At 43.5% G+C, this 22,053-nt stretch overlaps 1 protein-coding gene across 1 annotated transcript; it reads left to right on the top strand.

Moving 5' to 3' along the window:
* The first annotated feature begins 19,445 nt into the window (after nt 1–19,445).
* LOC143400259 (olfactory receptor 2T27-like) lies at nt 19,446–20,390 on the top strand. The gene has a single exon (XM_076857556.1). The coding sequence runs from the start codon at nt 19,446–19,448 to the stop codon at nt 20,388–20,390; it is 945 nt and encodes a 314-aa protein (XP_076713671.1).
* The last annotated feature ends 1,663 nt before the right edge of the window (nt 20,391–22,053 follow it).

Below are 22,053 nucleotides of genomic sequence, written 5' to 3'. Positions count from 1 at the left end.
TATGACCAGCTAACTGTGCAGTTGTGGGAGAGAAGTGAGTCAGAATTCTGACAGTAAGACATTGTGTTTGCCTTTTAACATTGTGTCAAATGTTCACTCGTACTGAAATACAGAATGGAAGGTACAGATCTATCCACACATGCTATCTTCCTATATGACTGAGGAGGTGTGTTCACTATCTCTGGAGTCAAGGGGAAGATTTTCCTCAATGCACCATGAGCAGTAAACCCTTTTTTTTTCCCTCTTTGATGTCAGTGTCTCTTCAGGACTTGTGCTTGGAAAAGAAAAGTGAGTGATGGAAGGAAGGGTTCTCATGGAAGCAGAAGCTTTGGGAGCCTTCCTCTTGCTCCTCTTCCTTCTTACTCTGGGTGATGGAGAGTGCTTCTTCCTAGCAACCATGTCCTATGACCGTTATGTGGCCATATGTCACCCTCTGCGCTATCCCATGCTCACGAGCTGGCCACTGTGTCTGAGGATGACCATGAGGTCCTAGTTCCTGGGAGCATCTGACAGGCTGATGCAGGCAGTTGTTGCCCTGAGCTTCCCATTTTGCAGCAGGCAAAATAATTGCCATATAATTTCTTCTGTGAGGCCCCCATGCTGGTGCGCTTGGCTTGTGCTGACACGTCTGTCTTTGAGGATGTCATGTACATCTGCTGTGTGTTGATGCTCCTGGTGCCCTTCTGCCTCATCCTGAGCTCCTACAGTCTCATCCTGGCTGCTATCCTCCACATGTGCTCCACAGAAGCCTGCAAGAAGGCCTTTGCCACCTGCTCCTCACACGTGGCTGTGGTGGGGTTCTTTTATGGAGCTGCAATTTTTAACTACAAGAGACCTAAATCCTACAGGTCAGCTCACCACGGTAAGGTTGTGTCAGCCTTCTATAGCATCCTTACCCCTATGCTGAACCCCCTCATCTACAGCCTGAGGAACCGTGAGGTCAATTGGGCCCTGAGAAAGGATGTAGCCAGCGTGTGGCCTTGAATAATTGTGGGGACAAGTGCACGGAGTACTGCATATATGGCATATGATAAGGGCATCTAAGTGGCAGGCTGCTCCCCTGTGCTAGGCATGTGAGCAGCAGGCTACTTACCTCATAGGCACAGCCCTGTGCATGAGATCATGTGTTGCAGTCCCTGCACTTGCTCCGTGGCCCACTCCTTCATTGGTCACTGCAAAGACAGCAGAATTTGCATTATTGGTTGCCTGTAATCTGCTTAGCTACTGTTGTAGTATATATACTTGGTAACTGCACAATAAAATCAGACCTGTTTTCTGCTTAGTCTCTGGAAGTCTTGATTAGCGACTCCGAAGTCACATTCTCCCCTACCCTGTTTCATGGACCTCCTTGCTGGACGAATGAGAGCCCACACACCTGGCACCTGAGCAGGCATCTGAAGTAAGCCTATAAGACAGGGTACAGAAGGGGAAATGGGGAACCTACTGACTTGCAGCTGTAAGTGCTTCACACTCTCTTGGATACTAGAACCCTAAATAAGATAGAAGTCCAGAAGTTCTGGGATATAAACACTAACCCATGGGTCAATACTGCTGATGTTTCTGTTCCTAGGATATGGGACAAGATAATGGCAAGTTCATGGCAAGCTGAAGTGAGACAGGGGTATATTTTGCCACTACATTTTTTTTTTATTGTGACAACCATTCAGCAAAGTTTAGGGGACCCTGCAACAGACCCTTGCCATATAATGATGGCCCTGAGGGAAAATGAGGCTGTGAGAGACAGGGGAAAAAAGGTGGGGGAAACAATCTACCTCAAAGCTAGCAACCGCAGCAGGTACAGGAGGGAGAGAGGCAGAAAATGGTACCTCTAGCCTTCATGTGCAGGAAGAGGTGACCACAAGTGGTGCAGGTGCACCTTCTACTGTCAGGAAAAGGTGACATCCTTCCCTGAGTCAATGGCAACTGTCTCCTTATGAGGCAATGCCCATCTAGCAAGGGACTATGACAGCTTAGAATTGACCAGGCCACTGGACAGGCCCATGACATGGTCTCCCAGAAACCCATTCCAGGAGGCAGAGATCCTTTTGAAGGTCTATGTAGGATAAGAGATGAGAAGTGGGGTGAGGGAGTACAAGCTTTCCCAGTCAACACGGTCCCCACACCAGAGCACCTTGCAGAGCAAACGCTTGAATCTCTCAGTCTTGAAGTAAATTGCCCTCAAGACTGGAGAGACTTAGCCAGAGCAGCTCTTCAGCCTGCAACATTTTTGAAGTGGAAGGCATTCTCCTGTGATGAATGTGAACAATAGGGGGATCCTAACAACACCCCCAAATATTAGCCTCCCAGCTGAGTGCTTGCAGGAGAGGGAATCTACAGATCCCCTGCAGTCCAAGCCACAGGTCCACCAAATTATTTTGATCAGGTGCAGCTCTGTGCTCTGAGAGCCTGGAGGAAGTTGGCAGCTGGGGGAGGGACAGTTTCCATACAGGACTTAAGGCAGAAGGCCACTGAGGACTTGCCACAGTTTACTGACAGGGTAAACAAGGCATGAAGGAGGCAGGGTGGCCTTAGCCAAGGAGTTGATCTGGGATGGACTAAATAAGGAACACAGAGCAGCAGTGGTGCCAATATACAATGGCACACTGTTTGAGTGGATTTTGGCCCCCCAGGATATAGGGACACAAGCAGCTCAAGCCTCTCTGCAGCCCTCAGCCATGACAGTTTCAAAAAAGCAGGACTAAGGAGGCTTGCAGACAGCTAGTCAGAGACTGCAAAATGTGCACCTTTTCTCTCCACTGACCTTGCACAACCTGCTGGAGTAAATCTCTGAGAGTTAAAAATCTAATGCTCGATGGCAAATGGGTGTCACTTACTTTGCAACCTTTGGAAATTTAAAATATATTCTTGTAATAATTGATGTCTATTCAGGCTGTGTAATGGCAGCAGCCCCCACAGGAGAAACCACAAAAAGGCCATCTCTCATCTACTTAAAATGTTTTGGAATTCCAAACGTTCCCATGTCTACGAAAACTGACAATGGGCCAATCTATACTAGCAAAACATTTGAATCAGTTTGCAATGATTGGCATATACAGCACAGAACTGGGATCTCAAACAACCCTTAGACTCAAGGCATCATAGAAAGAAAACACAAGGAATTAAAGACCATGGTACAAAACAGAGGGTGAAACTTGTCCCCTCCTGATGCCTTGAAAAAAATCTTATTTGCTTTAATTTTCTTCCAATGTCAAAATCTTCTATAGAAACAGCAGCCCGTAAGCATTGGGCCCCCCTCTTGGAGCCCTCCCATCTACCTATGGTCTCATGGAAGGATCCCATAACAAATGCATGGGATGGCCTGGGGACCCTCTTAACCATGGGTCGGGGGTTTGCATAGGTTAAGAGGAGCCTCACCCCATCTGGGTGCTTGCCAGAAAGTCAAGCCCTGGACCTCCAGAACCACCAACCAAGAAGATGAAGGAACCAACTCTGGAGGAGAAACTTCACAAGCAAAGGACTCAACAACACAAACAGACCTCATGTAGAGTAACCTGGGGTGATAAAGGTCTTGTTGACCAAGCCACCAGATTGACCCCTTTGCCTGGTGACAATCTCATCCCTAGGCCTATGATGATGGTCCTAGTGTGTGCAATGTTCAATGCTAACAGTGAAGCCTCCCATGAGGTATATTCAGCTTTGGTCACTAGGCCACCACCTTTATCTGTGGCCAATTGGGAAGGAGCCCTACCCAAGCTCTTTTCCAATAAGTCTAACCTTACTGATCCTGAGTTATCCATCCAGGAGGTAACTGTACCCTGGAATACCACCATTTCCATACCTACTCTGCCAATTTGTTTCTCTGAATTAGATAATGTCCCCTCTGTTTTGCTCTTGCCAATGAAACTATTGTAGATAACTATAATAAGTCACATGTTGGGCTGTCTCTCACTGATCTTGAAGTTATAGTTAATGCTACCTATAGTCATAGACTCCCCCATGCCAAATTCAAGAAACCCTTGCTGCCAACATGCTCAACAATGCTTTGGAAAGCTCCCCTCAGATAATGATAGCATCCGATGGAATCAAGGTGTCACTGCCACACCTTATCTCCTTGATAAGAGGAATTTCTCTGGGGAAGACCAACATCTATGTACCTGGGTGGGCACAGCTCCCTGGAATGTAACTGATGTGCCCCAATACCATATGGGCCACTGCAGTAACTGCTACACGGGATAAGCCATTACCAACCAGTAGGCAGGAAATCAGTATGGCATGATGGATATCACGCCAATATTACTAGCTGCAACAGCTGGCTGGATGAATGGGTTTATACTGAGTCCAGACCCTGACCATGGACTTGCCTTTGTGCCAAATCATACCCATACCCACTATGCACAAGCTTGTGTGACACCACCCTTTGCCATGCTAATAATCAATGATACTGATGGCATAAACATCACTCATACAGAGATCCCTTGTGCAGTCAATACATCCTGCTGGCTCACAAATTGTCTAAACCCTGCAGTGAAAGCTAAACCTATAATTATCCTCAGAGTGCCCCCAGCAATCTGTCTTCCAGTGACCCTGTCCAGAGAGTGGAGGAGTCCACGGGACATGGAGATGAAGAAACTTCTGAATGAGATCCTGCACCAGACAAGGTGTGCAATTAGCCTCATTACTTCTGGGGTTACTGCCCTTGTAGCTGCCATCGCAGCCACAGCCACTGTCACTGCTTCCCTCTCTCAGAGTATCCAGGCTGCTCAGACTGAGATGAATGTGTCCACTGCCATGGCAGAAGCCTTTGCCATTCAAAGTGACTTAAATAAACTATCCTGAGCCACTGTTTTAGTCATCAGCAAGAACTAGACCTCACTAGGAACAACTAGATATTCTGTTTTGTTGCAGAGGCTCATTGTGACCCTGAGTTTCATCGTATTTGTGTCACCCAATATGCTGTGTCTGAAAACGTAAACTTACACTTCTCCAGTTTTTCTCTGCATATTCAGAGCACTTGGGATGCTAACTATGTTATGACTATGCATAACCTTACTAAGGCAATTGTCAAAATCAGTGAGACTAAGATGTCTATCTTGACAAACTCCTCTTTCTTCCAGGGATTGACTGAACACTGGAAAAACCTGATAGGCAAATTAATCTTTATAATGCTATTACCCTGGCTTTACTGATTATAATAGTGATAATTTTTTCTTGTGTTGTGAGGTTTATGTAACCATGTAAAGGCCACCAAACAAAAAACAGCAATGCTGGCTGAGGTCCTTGCAGCAGAGTCAGAGGGGGGAGATGTGGGGACAAGTGCCTGGAGTACTGCATACATGGCATACTTTAAGGGCATCTGGGTGGCAGGCCACTCCCCTGTGGTGGGTGTGTGACCGGCAAACCACTTACCCCATAAGCACAGCCCTGGCTGAGAGACCATGTGTTGCAGTCCCTGTGCTTGCTCCACCGCCCATTCCCCAATTGGTCGCTGCAAGTACAGATAGCAGAAATTGCATTGGTGGCTGCCTGTAATCTGCTTAGCTACTGCCTGAGTATGTATGCATGGTAACTGCACACTAAAATCAGACCTGCTTCCTGCTTGGTCTCTGGAGGAGGTCTTGATTAGTTACTCCGCAGCCATACTCTCCTCTACCTTATTTTGAGAATCTTTTTGCTGGATGAGAATGAGCCCACACAAATAATGACTAAAAGGTTATCTACTTGCCCAAACAGGAAGCCCTGTACAAAGACCTTGGTATTTCTTAGGGAGAAGGTATTTAACTTTCATATATACATAGATATAGATATAAATATATTTTTTCTGCTTTACTCTGGATCATGCGTGAAGGTCCACACTTTGAGTTTGTTTACTGAGCTGTCTTCAGCAGGTCAAACTGTGGATTGTTAAAACTCTGTCAATTAAAATGTCAGTAACATTTCTATGTTATGCACCACAGTGGTTTCCTTTTTAAATAATGAACTAAGTGTCTAGTGACTTTGAGGATTGAGGTACTTTGCTGCCCGTCAGTGTATGATTTCCACAGTTGGGTGTTTAGACTGCAGGCATCCTCTTCAGAGGTTTCCACAAGTCTCTGCCCTCGCAGCTCACACCCACCTCGAGCAACATGGCCCACTGAAGCAGGAAGGCAGAGCATCCCTTGGGACAGGACCTGGGCCTCAGCAAGGGAAAGAGGCAGAGAGGCTGTGCCATCCTGGAGGAGACATGGGCCTGGATAGCACCCTTCACTGCCCCGAAGGCGTCAGCTGCGGTAGCTCTTCCTTAGTGTCCCTTCCCCTCCCCCAGCCACGGCCAACCGCAGAACCTGTAAAGCGCTTCCTCTTGGACAGCAGAGCCTCGCCCCAACCCTCGTGCTAATGGAAGCTTGGAAACTAAAGGAAGCTTGGAGTTTGAGCTCCTGAGAGGAGAGCCCCCAGCCAGCGCGTCTGGAGCTGCAGCGCTGCAGGACGGCGCCCCTGCCGGTCCCACGAGGCTGCGCAGCTGCAAGGTTACCCTGGCCCTGGGCGTGGCCAAGTGGCCGCAGGCACTGTCTGTGCCTGGGTGTTTCCCTCCAAGGTCAGGACGCTTGTCAGAGTCCCGTGTTGCACTGTCTGTGGGTCTGCTGTTTTCCTGCCAGTGGTCCTCCCTGGCTGGCGCCTTCGTGTTCCTCCGCCCATCGCTTAGCGGAGAGGCATCTAGGCAGTGTGCAGTGCGAGCAGCTGTGACCTAGCTGCAGCCAGCCTCTCTATGTGTCATGTGCCTCTGCTCCTCTTGTCGATGGTGGTGACTTACTCAGCCTCTTTTCAGAGCGTCTGCTGACTTCAGCCAGCAATGAACACGGATCCCAACTGCTCCCAGTATTATGGAAACTTTTCCATTTGGGCAGATTCTTGTGAGCACTTGGCTTTTCATTTGAATTTTCCTGGTGACGAAGGGCCCTGAGGACTTGTCATCAGCAGATTGTCTATGTGCTTATGTTCCTTTTTGTGTTTTGAATTATTTCAGTTTTTGGGAAAAAAAAAGTCTGTAGATATTTCAAATCCAAACACAGCCATTGATCCCATAATAGAAAGTATAGGGCACTCAGAACACTACTGGGAGTTTTAAAAATAAAAGTCATGTGTTAGGAATTTTCTAACATATCTTGTAATTTATTGCCCAATTTAATTAGTGTGTGTGTGTGTGTGTGTGTATGTGTGTGATATTTCTCTTCCAACTCCTCTGTTTTGCTAGAAACTGTAACTTTATTTCTTTTAATTATGATTTTTTATAAACTACTGGTCTTCCATTGCAGGGCAGATTCCACTGAAAATCTAAGACCTTTTTAAAATTGGGACTTGGGTGTTTTAGAACAATCTTTGTTTAACAAATGATTACATACTCGGAATAATTAATAAGGAATAAATTCGACACCTTTAAACAAATTGTTGAATTTGTCAAGAAAATAATTTTGGCTATGCATTTTTAGTAGACCTATCTTTCACACATATTTGTGTGATGGTCAAAGACAAAGCTAGTGAATTTGAAAATTATCCCAAGGCTGTGGTTTAAAATACCACCTACATTGATTGCTGTTTTTATTCTTTTCTCCTCTTCTGCTAATCTTGTCTGGATCTGGTTCCAGTCTTCACCACCTTTCCTTCTCTTGAATGTGGCTCAGTAGTTGTCCATGTCAGGTGATGGAAGTTGCAGAGGACTCTAAGCAGAGCAGGAATAAAATATGCTGAGTGAACAGCGAAGGGTGCAGAGGCTCAGGAAAACTTTATTGTTCCTTTTAAAAACTGTTTTTTCTTGATTTTTTTCTTGTTGTTATCATCATTATCATAAATTTAATTCTACATGATTAATTGATGGCAAAACAGTCCATCCCTTCTCCCCTGAGAGCCAGCCTCGCCACTGCTCCCCCTGGAGTGCCAGGGCTGCCCTAGGTGTCCACCACTGTCACCATGATACTTAGGCCTGCTCCTGCCCCCTCCTTCCCAGGCCATGCCATGGGGACTGGCTCCTTCTGCTGACCTATGAAAAGACCACTGTTTTCTCCCTGAGGCCGCTTGCCATAGGGCTCCCATTAAGACCTGTCTTCTGTGCTTCTGTTTGCAGGTTCCAAATAACTCTTGTGCAGTGCGCTTGCCAAATCCATCCCATCTGAAGGAGTGCCAAGTCCAGGCAGCTCTGGTGCCCTCAGCCACTCCCTTGGACGTGTCTCTTTGCACAAGCCAGGGCTCAGGGCCATTGGGGTGAGGGTGACTGATGCCCCAGTGAGCAGAGGAGGCTAAGTGAGAAATGCTGCCTGTGGTGTTTACCTGGTGAGGTCCAGGGAGGTGGAGGCGGCCCTGCAAGTGCACATGTGGGACTCAGGCATCCGGGGTGAGCCTGCAGCAGAGTGCACACCCATCACAATGCCTCACCAGTGCACCGGGCATCCATCCTGCCAGGCCTGCCTGGTTCCGGGGCACTGATCTGTTTGCTGAGCATGAGGTCCACGTATAGAGGGATTTTACCACTGAATGGGAGAACTGAAGACGCTGAAGTCTCTGAGAGTGCTGGGTGAGGGTGTGTGCTGTAGAAAGCAGCCAGGCATGGAAGGGAGGCAGGTAAGTCAGATCCATCACCCAAATTCTCAGACACAGTGAAAAGCCTGCAGACCAGGACTTAGGAGGAGTGAGGGAATGTGATGGAGCAGAGTGTGTGTGTACTTAAAAGTGAGTTCCAGAAGAAATGTCTGCATTAGGACGAAACTGTATGTGTATGTGGCAAAACTAGAGGCAGCTAATTAATTCAGTTTTCTTTATAACATACTATTTTAAATTTCTATCTCATGAAATGGTGAGTGCTAAGGATTTTGAGTAAAAGATACTAGAATTATGCTTGGTTGAAGATTCCCCAAATTACAATTTAATAGAAACTTTAAGAGCAGCCAACTGTCATGAGAGGTAGTAGATTTTCCCTTCCCATTTATATGTATCCATCCATACATAAAATTCATGAAAAAATTAAAGTTTGAAACTCATGTGGAGAACATATTTTGGGGCCAGTTTCCAAGGTTACAGAGGAGAAGTGGGTAGGAAGTCTGTGTTGCGTGTCTCTCCAACATTAACAAGGATTTGTGGAGCGAGGTGGGGAAACAGACTTCACCCTGGGAAAGTGTTGTATGTCCAGGGTAGAAGCTGCCGGGTGTGTACCAGGTTCTTTCAACCTCCTCACACATTAACTAGCTTGCTGTTAGAGCACTCATCTTTGGATTCAGGTGTAGCTCTGCATGTCAATCCAGATGCCACTGAATGGCACAGAAGGTATAATTTCATTAATAATCCTGGCATCTTAGGAGTATGCTCCTGACCTGGGGTGACTTGGTGGGAAGAGTCGTGAAATGTGCCTGTGGAAATTCTAGGTGCCTCATAGAAGTTGCCCCTGGAGATAGAAGCAGGACACTGAGGGAGACAGGAGTGAGCGATGTTGGCTTCCCAGAGCTGCAGGGAAAATGTGGATGGCTGTGTAGATGCAGTGAACATCACAGGAACACAGTCAAGTCAGAAATACACAGGAGGAAGAACTTAGGAGCAATTGAAAACATTTGATGTTGTAGTTCATTTAAAAATTCTGTCTGTGGTAAGTCTTTAATGGCACCTGCAATGGGCATGGGGTCTGCTAAACACAGGGATCTCAGTAGTAAATGGTCAGGGGGTGACTTCAATAAAGTGGATAATTGGAAAAGCAAAACCAGAGGGAAAATACGCTTCCATAGACACAGTATTGCTCAGTTTGAGTTGTGAGTAATTTTCACTGGTTTGGGAAATGTTTGTGACCAACCAGCTCACATGAGGCACATTGCCTGAAGTCTCCACCTGAGTGTGTCATCAAGGCTTCTGAACTGTGGGTCAGAGCCTTTGGAACAGCCAGGACAGGGGCATAGGCAGGGTCACAAACCTCACTCAGTGCTGGTCTTCTTGACTCAGGACCACAGCAAAATGCTGCCATTCTGTCCAGGGAATTAGAAATAAGGTTAAGAATTGATTTAGTGCATGATAAAGAAACAGCATTTACTAAATAAATAAATAAATAAAATATATGAAAGTCTAAATCATTTATATACTCTTAGAGACTTAATTTTCACATGTGGAAAGATCAAAATTTATTATATTTAAACTCAATAGCAATCGTCAATGAGTTGATCAATATTTTGTTGTTCCTAATTTTGTTGACTAGGCTATGTGTTGAAAGATGGAAACTTAGATTAGTGTATCTGTACATTTATTTATTTATAAACATGTGTATGCATGTTTATATATATATATATATATATATATATATATATATATATATATATATATATGATCTCCTTATTGAGGGAGAGAGCATATATACAGAACATTCAAATAAGTATGAAGTAAGGATACAAGTAACCACCTTCCAAGTATAAATAAATAACATTAACACCTAAGATTTCTCATATGTAGAATAAAAAAGTTATGATTCAAATTCTACATGTTAAGAAAACAGAGAAAAGTAAAATATATTTGCAAAGATACATTGTTGATTTTGACTACATATAGCTTTCATTTCTTACATATCAACAAGGACAACATTTAAAATCATCCTATATTTCATCTGCTATAAGTTTTATCCACTTAAAAATTCATTTAAAATGAAGTTTCATTGTCATAATATTTATGTGTCTATTTGTGTATTTACTCATTTGTTCATGGACTGCTGTGGCGCATGCCCTTGAGGGAGGACTCTCACATCTTGGGCTTATGGCAGAATGGTCTCTCTAGCATGGCCCATGTATGTTAGTCATGAGCTCAACACGCATGATTGAGCAACTGTTGAAGGCCAGGTCTGTCCTGTGCAGTGTCCATCATGAGGCTAACCCTGGTGGAGCAACAACAATGAGTGGTGAGTGGAATTGACCTGTTCATTTAATGAATAGAAGGTGAAGGTGGACTGCAAACCCCACACAGCAGAACAGTAAGGAGACCAGAGGAGTCCGGGTCCAGGGGGAGCATTGGGATTTTAAGAAGCCTATGCAGGGTAGGCCTCCTTGAGAAGGTGAGAGAGCTGACCAAAGAGAGAACTTCAGTTCATTACGTGAAATTAATTGACACTTTGAGAACCAACATAGACCCAAAGGCCAATTGAGCAAGCTAAGCATGACCCAGGAGCGGATCAAGTGCAGGCCCACTCTGTGAAACAAGTCTGCACCAAATAATTATAACATATATCAAAAATTTGAGATAGGGGACTTTGCAGGTTAGTGACCAGCTGGTTGAAAATAGGTGGTTGTTATTCACAACCCATCAATGTCATCAAATGACACTGAACTTTCATGGGAGAGGCAGAAGTCAGATGCTGAATCAATATAAAGGTGGATGATGTGATTCCTGTTGTGTTACCAGAGGTCTTGTGAAGAATGACTACAGAAAGACGTGATTCCCCCACCTCATCTAGGTAGGAGCACGCCCTAGGCACAAGTAATTATGGAAAAATGGTGATGGATTTTCCTGTGAAAAAAAATAAAGAAGAAAACTTAATCGTATATAGTTTCAGCAAAAATTCAATTTGGGGGGGCCTTTTTTGTGCACAATCGCCAATGAAATTACATCTGCAATAAATTTCTAACAAATGCAGTGAGTTACAATTTTGCTTTGAAGGTTAAACAAGGCATATTAAATAATGGGAGAGTTGGGTAAGGAGCACAGTGTGCCACAGGATGTGCTCAGGGTTTGTACTCATCATCACTGTCTCTGTTATTACTGTGTCCTTGTTAATGCCACTACCCTGTCACCATAGCTTCCATCTGCTTCAAAGAAACCCTTAGGGAGTGATACAAGATATAAGAGAATGTGACTGAGCCAACCAACATGCAGCAGAATTGCGTTTTGTGCTCACTGATGGGTCAAAGTGGTCCCTGAGCTCTGAGGAGCAGGGGCACCTGGGTCAGAATGCTTGCTGTGGCTTCCCATATGTGCAGGTTCGGTGGGGAGAGGGTAAGGCCACGCTCCTCCGGTGAAGCCAACCACCTGAACCCACAGGCCCACTTTATACCAACCACTGCTTGAGTTTGCCCCTCTGAATTTTCAGATCACTGCCTGGTGACCATCTGTCATCTGCTAGTTGTTGTCACTGCCCTTGATGGGAATCTGTGATCAGGTGTCACAGAGACATCATCTCCACCAGGTCTGACATGGACCTGCCTGAGTGAGCTCTCTGAACAGTGAAGGTTTCCACCAGGTGCAGTAGGTCAAGCCAGAAACCAGCCCACCAGCTCGACCGCTCAATACTGCCCAATCCTCACAAAGCACCATCTGCTACACACTCTTCCAACACAAATGTCTCTGATAAACTACTGTCTCTCCTCTATTTCATCACTGTGTTGCTGTAGTGGCTCTAAGGCATGTCTTCTCCATCTCTCTTTCAATTCCACAGAACCTGAGTGGGCTCAGTACCACCCATGTGGGACAGGACCACTCTGCACCCTTGAAGCCAATTGTGTGGGATTGGCTGTGTGCTGGACGATCTCAGTCCAGGAGCCAGGAGGACTGGGAAACACAGCCTCCATCCCCCTTTATCCTGGGTTCCTCATGTGCTGTGATGGTCTATGTCCCTGAAGGGCTTCTTCAAACTTCACAGTAACATCCCTGGGGATTCAGAGGGAGAGAGAGAGAGAGAGCTGGCACCGCCACATATTGCTGCTGCTGAGGCACCAGCCCAGTTTCCCTCTGCCAGAATCTGCCCTGTCCCTGAGGGACAAGCAAAGAATGACCCTTCTCCGAGTTCTCTACAATAACTACAGTTGTGTGTATTTGAGGTTTATAACATGATAATATGGGGTGCATATTGACAGTGAAGTGGCTACAGCAGTGGGGCAGATTGATTCCCATCATCACCTATGGTTACAAATATCTGTCATCACATTGTTATTTTTGTGAAATAAAGAGTTAAAATCTAGTCATTAAACAACATTCCTTTATACAATATCATCTTATTAAATTTAATCTTTAAGCACATTAGCTTATTTTTCTTTTTTAAAAATATCTATGAGGTCATTCATACTAATGACAAAAACTAATTCTCTAATGATGCACTATAAATTACAAACAATAGAGTTTAAAAACTATTTCCATGTTTTGGTGGAGTAAACTAATATCGAAGACTCAAGGAAGTCTGAGAACCTAGGGAGGTGTGTAATGTGGTGATTACCAGGGTAATTATATTATTCTGCAGCCTGTTTTAGCCTTATAAGGCAAAAGATGTAACGCATGAGATATAAAATCCCAGAAAAGTTTGAAATATTGCTCTTTCACTTGCTATTTTCAGAAAAGAACCATGAGTGAGATGAGTGAGGAGTGATGGTCTAGTGGCTTGAGTGGACACAGGCAGGTGGAGGGGAAGGGAGAGGAAGGAGGAAGCAGAGCCCTTGGGGACTGTTCTGTTCCTGGACCTCCCCCATCTCTCTCTCTCTCTCTCTCTCTCTCTCTCATTCCCTCCCTCTCTCCCCCCCTCCTCTGCTTCCTGGCTGCCATGAGCTGAGCAGCTTTCCTCCACTGTGCCCTTCTGCTACAGAACTTCGCCTTGGAGCCAGCGGACCATGGACTAAATCCTTTGAAACTATGAGCCACAATAATTTTTTCCTCATCTAAGTAGTTTTTGTTAGGTGTTTTGGTCACAGTGATGAAAGGCTAACACAGTTTCCTATAGTTCTCTGGAATTTACATTTAGTTAAATTTAGTTTTAACTGATACATAAAACCACACACACTGTGCATACTAATGGGGTTGCATGCGGTATTTCAACATGACTACATTGTGAAATCTTTAAATCAGCCAGAACATGTCTATCTCTTCAAGCATTTCTCACTTCTTTATGATGAGTACTTTCTAAATCCTTTGTTCTAATTTTCTGAAATGTGCAGTGCATCATCGTCACCTGTTGTCACCCTACTGTGCAATAGCACACCAGAATTCCTTCTCCTGTAACTATAACTTAGTCACCAGTGATCTACTTTCCCCATCTCTCCTTACCTCCCTATGCCCCACCTCCTGTGACCACTCTCCCACTTGCCTATGAGATAATTATTTTCCCACATCTGAGTGAGAGCATGGACCCTTATTTTTCTGTTCCCATCTTATTTCATGTGACACAGTGATCTTCAGTTCCATCTGTGATGTCACGAATAACAGAATCACATGTGTCTATGGCTGATGGTGTGTCTTTTGTGTGTCTGAACACATTTCCTCTCTCCATTCTTCAACTGATAGACACTGAGGTTGCTTCTATTTCTTGGTTATTGGGCACCCTGCTGGGATGGACACAGCAGTGTCAATGTTGCTTGATGTGCTAATGTTATTTGCAAATTGAAACTATATCACTAGAAAGCCTAATCAGTGTTCCAGGATGCTTCGGCCACAGAGGAGGGATGTCACATCTTCAGATATTCACTAAAGCATTTGACAAGTGATAGTATTTTATTGTCATTTTAAATTTAATAATTGGTGAGATTAAATGAATTTCCCTCAATTGATCATTACACATTGTGCCTCTTTTGGGATTTCTTGCAATTGTGCAGATTTATTAATTTATACTTTTTGAGTACTTTCATATCAATTTTTGAATACATATTTTTGCCATATACATTTTGAATTTCTTTTAATTTTTATTATTCATTATTATTTCAATTGCACATACTATGGATACAGTGGGATGATTCAATGCATGTGCATAATATAGAATGATTAAACAAAGATGGTTAGCATTTTCATCTTAAATTTTAAAGAACATTTAATTAGTATATAATTGTGTGTTTATTCTCATGTGTTTCAAGAAGATTATTTCTCTATTTCTTTTAGAAAGTATATAGTTTCATAAATCATCTATATATCTAGGCTGGAATATGAATTTAAATAATTTACCTGTTTCCTCTTGGTGTAGTGTTAAGAAAGGTATCCTTTATCCTTATGAAAAATAAGAATATAAAACAAAAAATTGATTTTTTTCCTAGTTTTTGTTTAATTTCACCATGTAAGCTATTGTACTTAGTATAAATGGGATTTATTTGGGGGTTGGGTGTGAGTTGGAGCATATTAATTTCTTCTTCTCCTATCTCATTTGGCTCTCTAGTGGACATGGTGTGCCTGTTAACAACATGCTGTCTAACTTCTAGTAATTCATCTTTCTAAATTTACAAACACCAAGTCCAGGTCCTGCATTCTGCTCCTTGGGCTTCCTTGTGTCTCTCTTATCTGAGAAATACACTCTCAGGTAGGGCAGTACTTTACTGTATGTGGACACCAGCACATGTGTGCATTTCCCTCTCCTTCTGTTTGGGTAATTCCTAGGCACCATGGGGTTAGTGCACCTTGCTGGGGAGCACACGGAGGTGTGATCAGCAGAATTCAGAATGCAGGCTTCTCCACAGCACAAACAAATTGCTCCCTTCATAAGCAAATGCCATTTAAAAAAGTATATAGGATAATGCAGATCAAGCCCATTTTTCAAATTCTATAGTGGGCTTCTTTCATATTCCAGTTGTTAAATACAATGTATATGACAATCACAATGGTACCAGAGGTGATGTTGTATCATTGTGAGAGTTGTTTTAGATTTGCTGATAGCACAGTAACTGTGCATATGTCCCTGTTGTTAGCTACTTGCACTAGTGGGAGTGGCTGTGAGTTCCATGAAAACACACCACATGGGATTGTGTGGATGTCTGTAACATATTGTACTTGTTTGCTTCACACAAAATGGGTTAGATCCTGAGACTCCCTCTCCCGGGATATGAGGGTGGCGAGGCAATTAGAAGTGTTCCACAGTTGTCTCTGTTCATGCACACAGCATTCCCTGGGGTATAATTCTCACTTGAGATCATTCAAGATGATGCAGTCATCAGGGAGAACAAAATGCTCATGTACACACCCTGGGATGGCATTATTTGGCTACATGTTTGTTTCTGGAGTCAGTGAGGACAGCTGCACAAGGAAGACACTCCATGCTCAGAGCCATCCCTTCACTTGGTCATGCACTCCTGCCCAAGCCAGCTGGAAGGTCATATTCAGTTCATTTCCTAATTATTTTGAATCAACTACTTACTAGCAGAAAAGTGAGTACCTATAAAATGGACCTTTCTAAGCGAGCAACGTGAAACTCATCACTGTGCAATAGCTCGGTGCTTAGGATCTTCTGTTTGTAAAATCTCACAATGAGGATGGTTGTGTTTCATCGAGAAAAAATCTTCCTAATTGACTTCATCTGTAAGGGCTACAAAAATTATTTAAATTGCATTAACACAGTGCCAAATTGTTGTGTAATCCCATGTGCATTCCTCTATTTACACACCTGGGGAAAACAACCAATCTTAGGTGTCTTCCATTAACACACTTACATTTTGCTTAATTGTTTTCTTTCTATGTCCTATTTTTTATTTATGTATTTTTTTGGGGGTACTAGGGATTGAACTCAGGGACACTTGACCACTGAGCCATATTCCCAGCCCAATTTTATACTTTATTAAAAGAACGGGTCTCACTGAGTTCTTATCACCTCACTTTTGCTAAGGCTGGCTTTGAACTTGTGATCCTCCTGCCTCAGCCTCTCAAACTGCTGGGATTACAAGCATGTGCCATTGCGTCCAGCCTGTCCCATCCTTTTTGAAATTAAATCTTTTAAATTCTTCCTTTGATTTCACTGTGTCTCTCTGATACTTTCCTACATGCTCACCTATACCCATAATTCATCATTCAACATACAAGTTAAGTTATGCGGCTCAGGTATTATTTAGATCAATTAATATATCTTCAAGCTTTCTCATTATCATAAGGAATTTTCTCATACCATGTGAGCAGGCAACTTAAAGATCATTTCCTTTCAAGTTAATAAAGATTAATTTGCTAACTTAAAAAAATTCTATATGAACTTTGAAATTAAATCTGGCACTTTTGTAAATAGAAAGAGGAAGAAAGCAGAGAGTGAAAGACGGGTAGACATGACAGTGAAATTGAAAAGAAATAAATAAATGAGTTCCAAAAATTGGTCCAAACAATAGGAAAGGGTGATGACGGTGGATACAAAGAGCATGGTGTCTGTTGGAACATTATCCCAGCTACTGCCCTCAAAACTTTATGCGTAAATTGATTTTTCTTTCCAGCTAGAGATAATAATCTCATTTTGTTGCTAAGTGCAGTTCTAGAACACAAATTCACTGCAAATCAGAGGCCACAACTGACAGTGAGATTTCAGGTGTGAGTCGCGTTCAGCAGAAAACCCGGCTTTGTAATGACCCTATGTGCTGTACAGCCTGCCCCTCAGTGACCATGCAGACATCCCTGGCCAGTGCAGAGTGGAGATTTCCTCAGAGTCCCCATGAGGCACAGAGAGGACAGTGGTGGTGGTGGGAAATCTAAAATATGGGACAGCTGCACATGGCTTTGTTAATTAATCACAATCGAAGAACAGACTTTGATCTCAGGAAAAAAGAAGTGTTATGAAGATAATTCAATAACATCAATACAACCATTATTTTACAATTTAAAAGTGTATATATTTTCTAACATGCTTCAGGTGTGGAAAATTTTGAGCTACGTTAAAAACAATCTCAATTTTTTGATGGTAAAACTGAGACTTAGATTGTATTAAATATTTCATTCCAAGACATATAACTAGTCATATAGACATATAAATAGTCATTCCAAGATATATAAGTAGCAGAAAAAACTTACAAGTAAAGCTGACTCAATTTCTATACTTCACCAAAGTACAATTTAAAATGTATTTAATCCTGTCTAATCTGTATGAGTGAATAAAATGTAAAGATTCTCTGTTTAGTGAGCATATGCTGTTGTAGAAACCAGAACTCTAAAAATACATGCGGCATCCATCAGAACGTGAAGTATAATAATGCAGCACAACTCAGGAAGAGCTTGATAGTGACTGCAACCTCATCAGCAGTCGGGCAGTGGTGGGCAGGTGGGGGATGAGGTTGGCTTCAGCTGGGAGGATTCAGAGGCTTTTGGGTGCAATGAGAGACCAGGACAGCCCATGGGCAGACGGGAAGATGTCTGAGAGGTACATCTATGCCAAGGCATTTATCCTATGCAGGAGACTCGTGACTGGTACTTGCTTCACATTAACACTTTTCTTTTGTAATCTGATTAATTGGAAACTGTAATCTCCACTAAGAAAAAAGCATTTAGATGGATGGCAACAGAGCATCCCACCATTTTATTAATGTCCAGATATTTGGCTGTTTTTCTTACTCTTTGTAAATCCTGTTGCCATTCTTTTTTATTTTTCTACTTTATGTGTATGAGACCTATCATTATAATAGGTACCCATTGATTTCCCTATTGTTGAAGGGTGTGTCTGTTCTGATCATCTGCTATTCATCAAATATTTTAAAACAAATGCACTTGGGTTATGGAACCCACTGCTAAAATTCTTCATGAGAATATATTTGCCACTTAGTCCTCACTAGCATCTCCCACACTTCCCAGAGTATAAACAACAAGAAGAGAAGTTTTTGAATTTAGGTGCACAGCTTATTGGAAGACAGATTTATTACTTCACAAAGTAATGTAAACGGTATCCAATGGTATTTAAAGGTGGACTGACCTAATAAAAACTTCACCAGTTTGATAAAGCCTTTTGGCTTACTGTAAAGAGAAGGTCTGACTTATCTGCAAGGGAAGGCTGCAGGCCCCTCTTGAAGGGGTGTGCTCCCAAGGCTGAGGAGCTTGGGCTTCTGCAGTGAGCAGCTCTGCCAGTCTGAGCACAGCCTTCCCTTTGAGGCAGAAGTGCACATCGCTATGTGAGACCACAGAAGACAGGTGTCCAGGGTCAACACGCATATGGAGACAGCCCTGTCTTCAACACCAAGAGCAAACACCTGCCGGAACATTCTCCATGTCCTCCTTTGTTCTTAAAGGTGGGTGAACAGTCCCTCAGGTGAGTGAGACTGTGTAAATGCTGTAAGTTACCAGCAGTGAGGAAAACATCTGCAAAAAAATCAGGCTAGGAGCATTAGATTGGTCCATGAACCAACAGGGATCTCACCTGTACTCAGGTCTAAAGTGCTGTCTTCATGCCCAGAACACTTACAGAACTTTGCTTCCTTCCAGACATCACAGTCATGATGCAGAGGGGATCCTGCAGTGGGGGAGCTCAGGGAATCAATGGGAGCAGCTGTGACTCACTGGCCAGTCTGCACCCAAGGTGCTGGTGAGACACAGACAGACTCCCCTCCATTCAGCTGCCCTGGATGAGAAGCCCTTGCTCAAAATACAGCAAAAGATGGAAAACTCAACTGAAGCCTTCACCTGATAGAGCATTTAGTAAACTAGACAAGTATAATTGGATGAACCTACACCTGCAGGAGTCACCATTTTTTTCTGAAACTGTCACACATAATATGACGATTTCCAAATAGTCCAACTTTACCATACAATAGTATTTATACTTGGGTGCATTTTCTATGACCTTGGTGGAGCTTCCAAGCATGACAAGTTTGGAGAACCACACTGTGGCCGAGTTTTTTCTTCTGGGACTGCTTCAGCACACACCAGCTCACTTTTGTGTCTTCGTGCTCATCTCCATCATGTTCTTCGTCACTCTGACAGGAAACAGCCTCCTCATCCTGCTGATGCTGGTGGACCCCCTTCTGCACACTCCTATGTACTTTTTCCTGTGGCAGCTCTCTCTCATTGACATCCTGTTCACAATTGCAATTGTCCCCAAGATGATGTCTGACTTCCTTCTGCACAAGACTGCCATCTCTGTGTCTGGCTGTGGGACACAAATCTTCCTGGGATTGGCCTTGGGTGGAACTGAGTGCATCCTTTTGGGACTCATGTCCTATGACCGATATGTGGCCATCTGTAAGCCTCTCCACTGCTTGCTGCACATGAACTGGACCCTCTGCAGGCAGATGGCACTGAGCTCATGGGTGAGTGGTGCTTTCAATGCCTTGGTACACACTGTCTACACCATGAAGTTCCCTTTCTGTGGACCCAGAGAAATCCATCATTTTTACTGTGAACTCCCTGGTGTCCTGCAGCTCTCTTGTGAGGACACCTTGGCATATGAGACAGGGGTGTTGATCAGTACCACTATTCTGCTTCTCATTCCATTCTCCGTCATCCTTGCCTCCTACATACTCATCCTGGTCACCATCATCCACATGGCTTCTGCCGAGGGGAGGAAGAAAGCTTTCTCCGCCTGCTCCTCTCACTTGGTGGTGGTCAGCCTATACTATGGCGCCATCATTTTCATGTACATGAGGCCAATCTCTTCCCATACTCCAGGCCAAGATAAAGTTGTGTCTGTCTTCTACACCATTGTGACACCAATGCTCAACCCCTTGATCTATAGTCTTCGAAATAAGGATGTCGTGGGAGCCCTGAGAAAAACTCTATGGAAGTGTTCAGCATGTGGGAAAACGTGACTGTGAGGACTGGGCTTCTTGAGTATTGACCAAACGTGAGCATTGACCAAACATTAGACTGCCTCCAGTAGAGATGCTCAGAGTCAGGGGTGCAGGTGAGGGGCCACTGAATATTCTGAAGTGTCAGGTGTGGCACCAAAGGGATGCTGGGCTTCTCTGCAGAAACTACAGCTTGGCCAGTGTGATGACGGTGGCACTACCCAGCTGTCAGGAAGACAGGGAGGCTCTGGTTCCAACCATGTTGTCAGAGAGAAGCATGTGACTGCATTAGTAGAACTGTGTTTGCAGCTTATTATGAAAAGTCACCCTCTGTAAGTCAGGGATAGAAGATCTGCAATTTACAGGTCTCATTAGTAAGTCAACTTCAAAATGAATATTTTATTTTAATTGAATGCATATAAGTGTCATATACAGTCCTTTAAAAACAATTGAGTTGCTAGATGGCCATGTGTGTATGTTTGACATAAAGATTCCTTTGTTCATTAAACATACCCGTCTCCAATTCTAGGGAGAACTTTTGTAATCACAGATTGTGTGTGGAGTGGTTTATGTTAACCTTGAAATTCTTACCTGAAGAGTGAGGAATAAGGCACAGCCCTGCCCTCAATGCTGCCACATTCAGGAGTCAGATGGGTGATGGGTGATAGATTTAAATCTGCATAATGCTTTTGGTAGTATGACCATTTTGACAATATTAATTCTGCCTATCCAGGAGCATGGGAGATCTTTCCATCTTCTGAAATTTTCTTCACTTTCTTTCTTTAGTGTTCTGAAGTTTTCATTGTAGAGATCATTCACCTCTTTCTTTAGATTGATTCCCAGGTATTTTTATATTTTTTGAGGCTATTTTGAAAGGAGTAGTTTTCCTAATTTCTCTTTCAGTGGATTCTTTGCTAATGTATAAGAAGGCATTTGATTTAATGGGTGTTGATTTTATATGGTGTTAGTTTGCTGAATTCATTTATTAGTTCTAGAGGATTTCTGGTGGAATTATTTTGATCTTCTAGATATAGAATCATGTCATCAGCAAAGAGTGATAGTTTGAGTACTTCTTTACCTGTTTGTATTCTTTTAATTTTTTTCTTCTTCTAGTTACTCTACTAGTGCCGCAGTCTTTTGCTGGGCACAAATCACGAGTCTCCACACAGCTTGTAGATTCAAACAGCAATTCTTTATTCCCGAACTCACGCCGGCCGTCTACAAACACGCTCTGGGGGAATCCACGTTCTCTGCCCAAATCCACTCCGTTCTCTGCCCAAATCCTCTCCCGCCTAAATCCACACCGCATGGGCTTCTGTCTCTCAAAAAATACTGTCTGACCCCTAAGCACTCAAGAGGAACTCAGCAGCAGGATACGCCCTATTCTAAAGGGGGAACACCCTACTCTCCTATTATGCTAAACTTCCCTATTCTAAAGGGGGAACACCCTACTCTCCTATTATGCTAAACTTCCCTATTCTAAAGGGGGAACACCCTAAACACGGATCCTGCCCTGGTCCTTGAGCAAGGTCACCTTTCAGAAGTCCTTCCACTAGACAGCATGGGAGTAAGCTGGCAAGGAATTTGTCATACCTACTTGGCTGATGGCTCCCAGCATCTCCCCCCTTCTGATTAATTAAACAACAAGTAATGTGGCTTAAGGACCGTGCCTGGTAGGTTGTCC

Source organism: Callospermophilus lateralis, chromosome 5, assembly GCF_048772815.1.
Source record: "Callospermophilus lateralis isolate mCalLat2 chromosome 5, mCalLat2.hap1, whole genome shotgun sequence".
NCBI lineage: Eukaryota > Metazoa > Chordata > Mammalia > Rodentia > Sciuridae > Callospermophilus > Callospermophilus lateralis.
The sequence above is the reverse complement of the archived record's forward strand: the minus strand, read 5'-3'. Positions and strand labels throughout refer to the sequence as shown.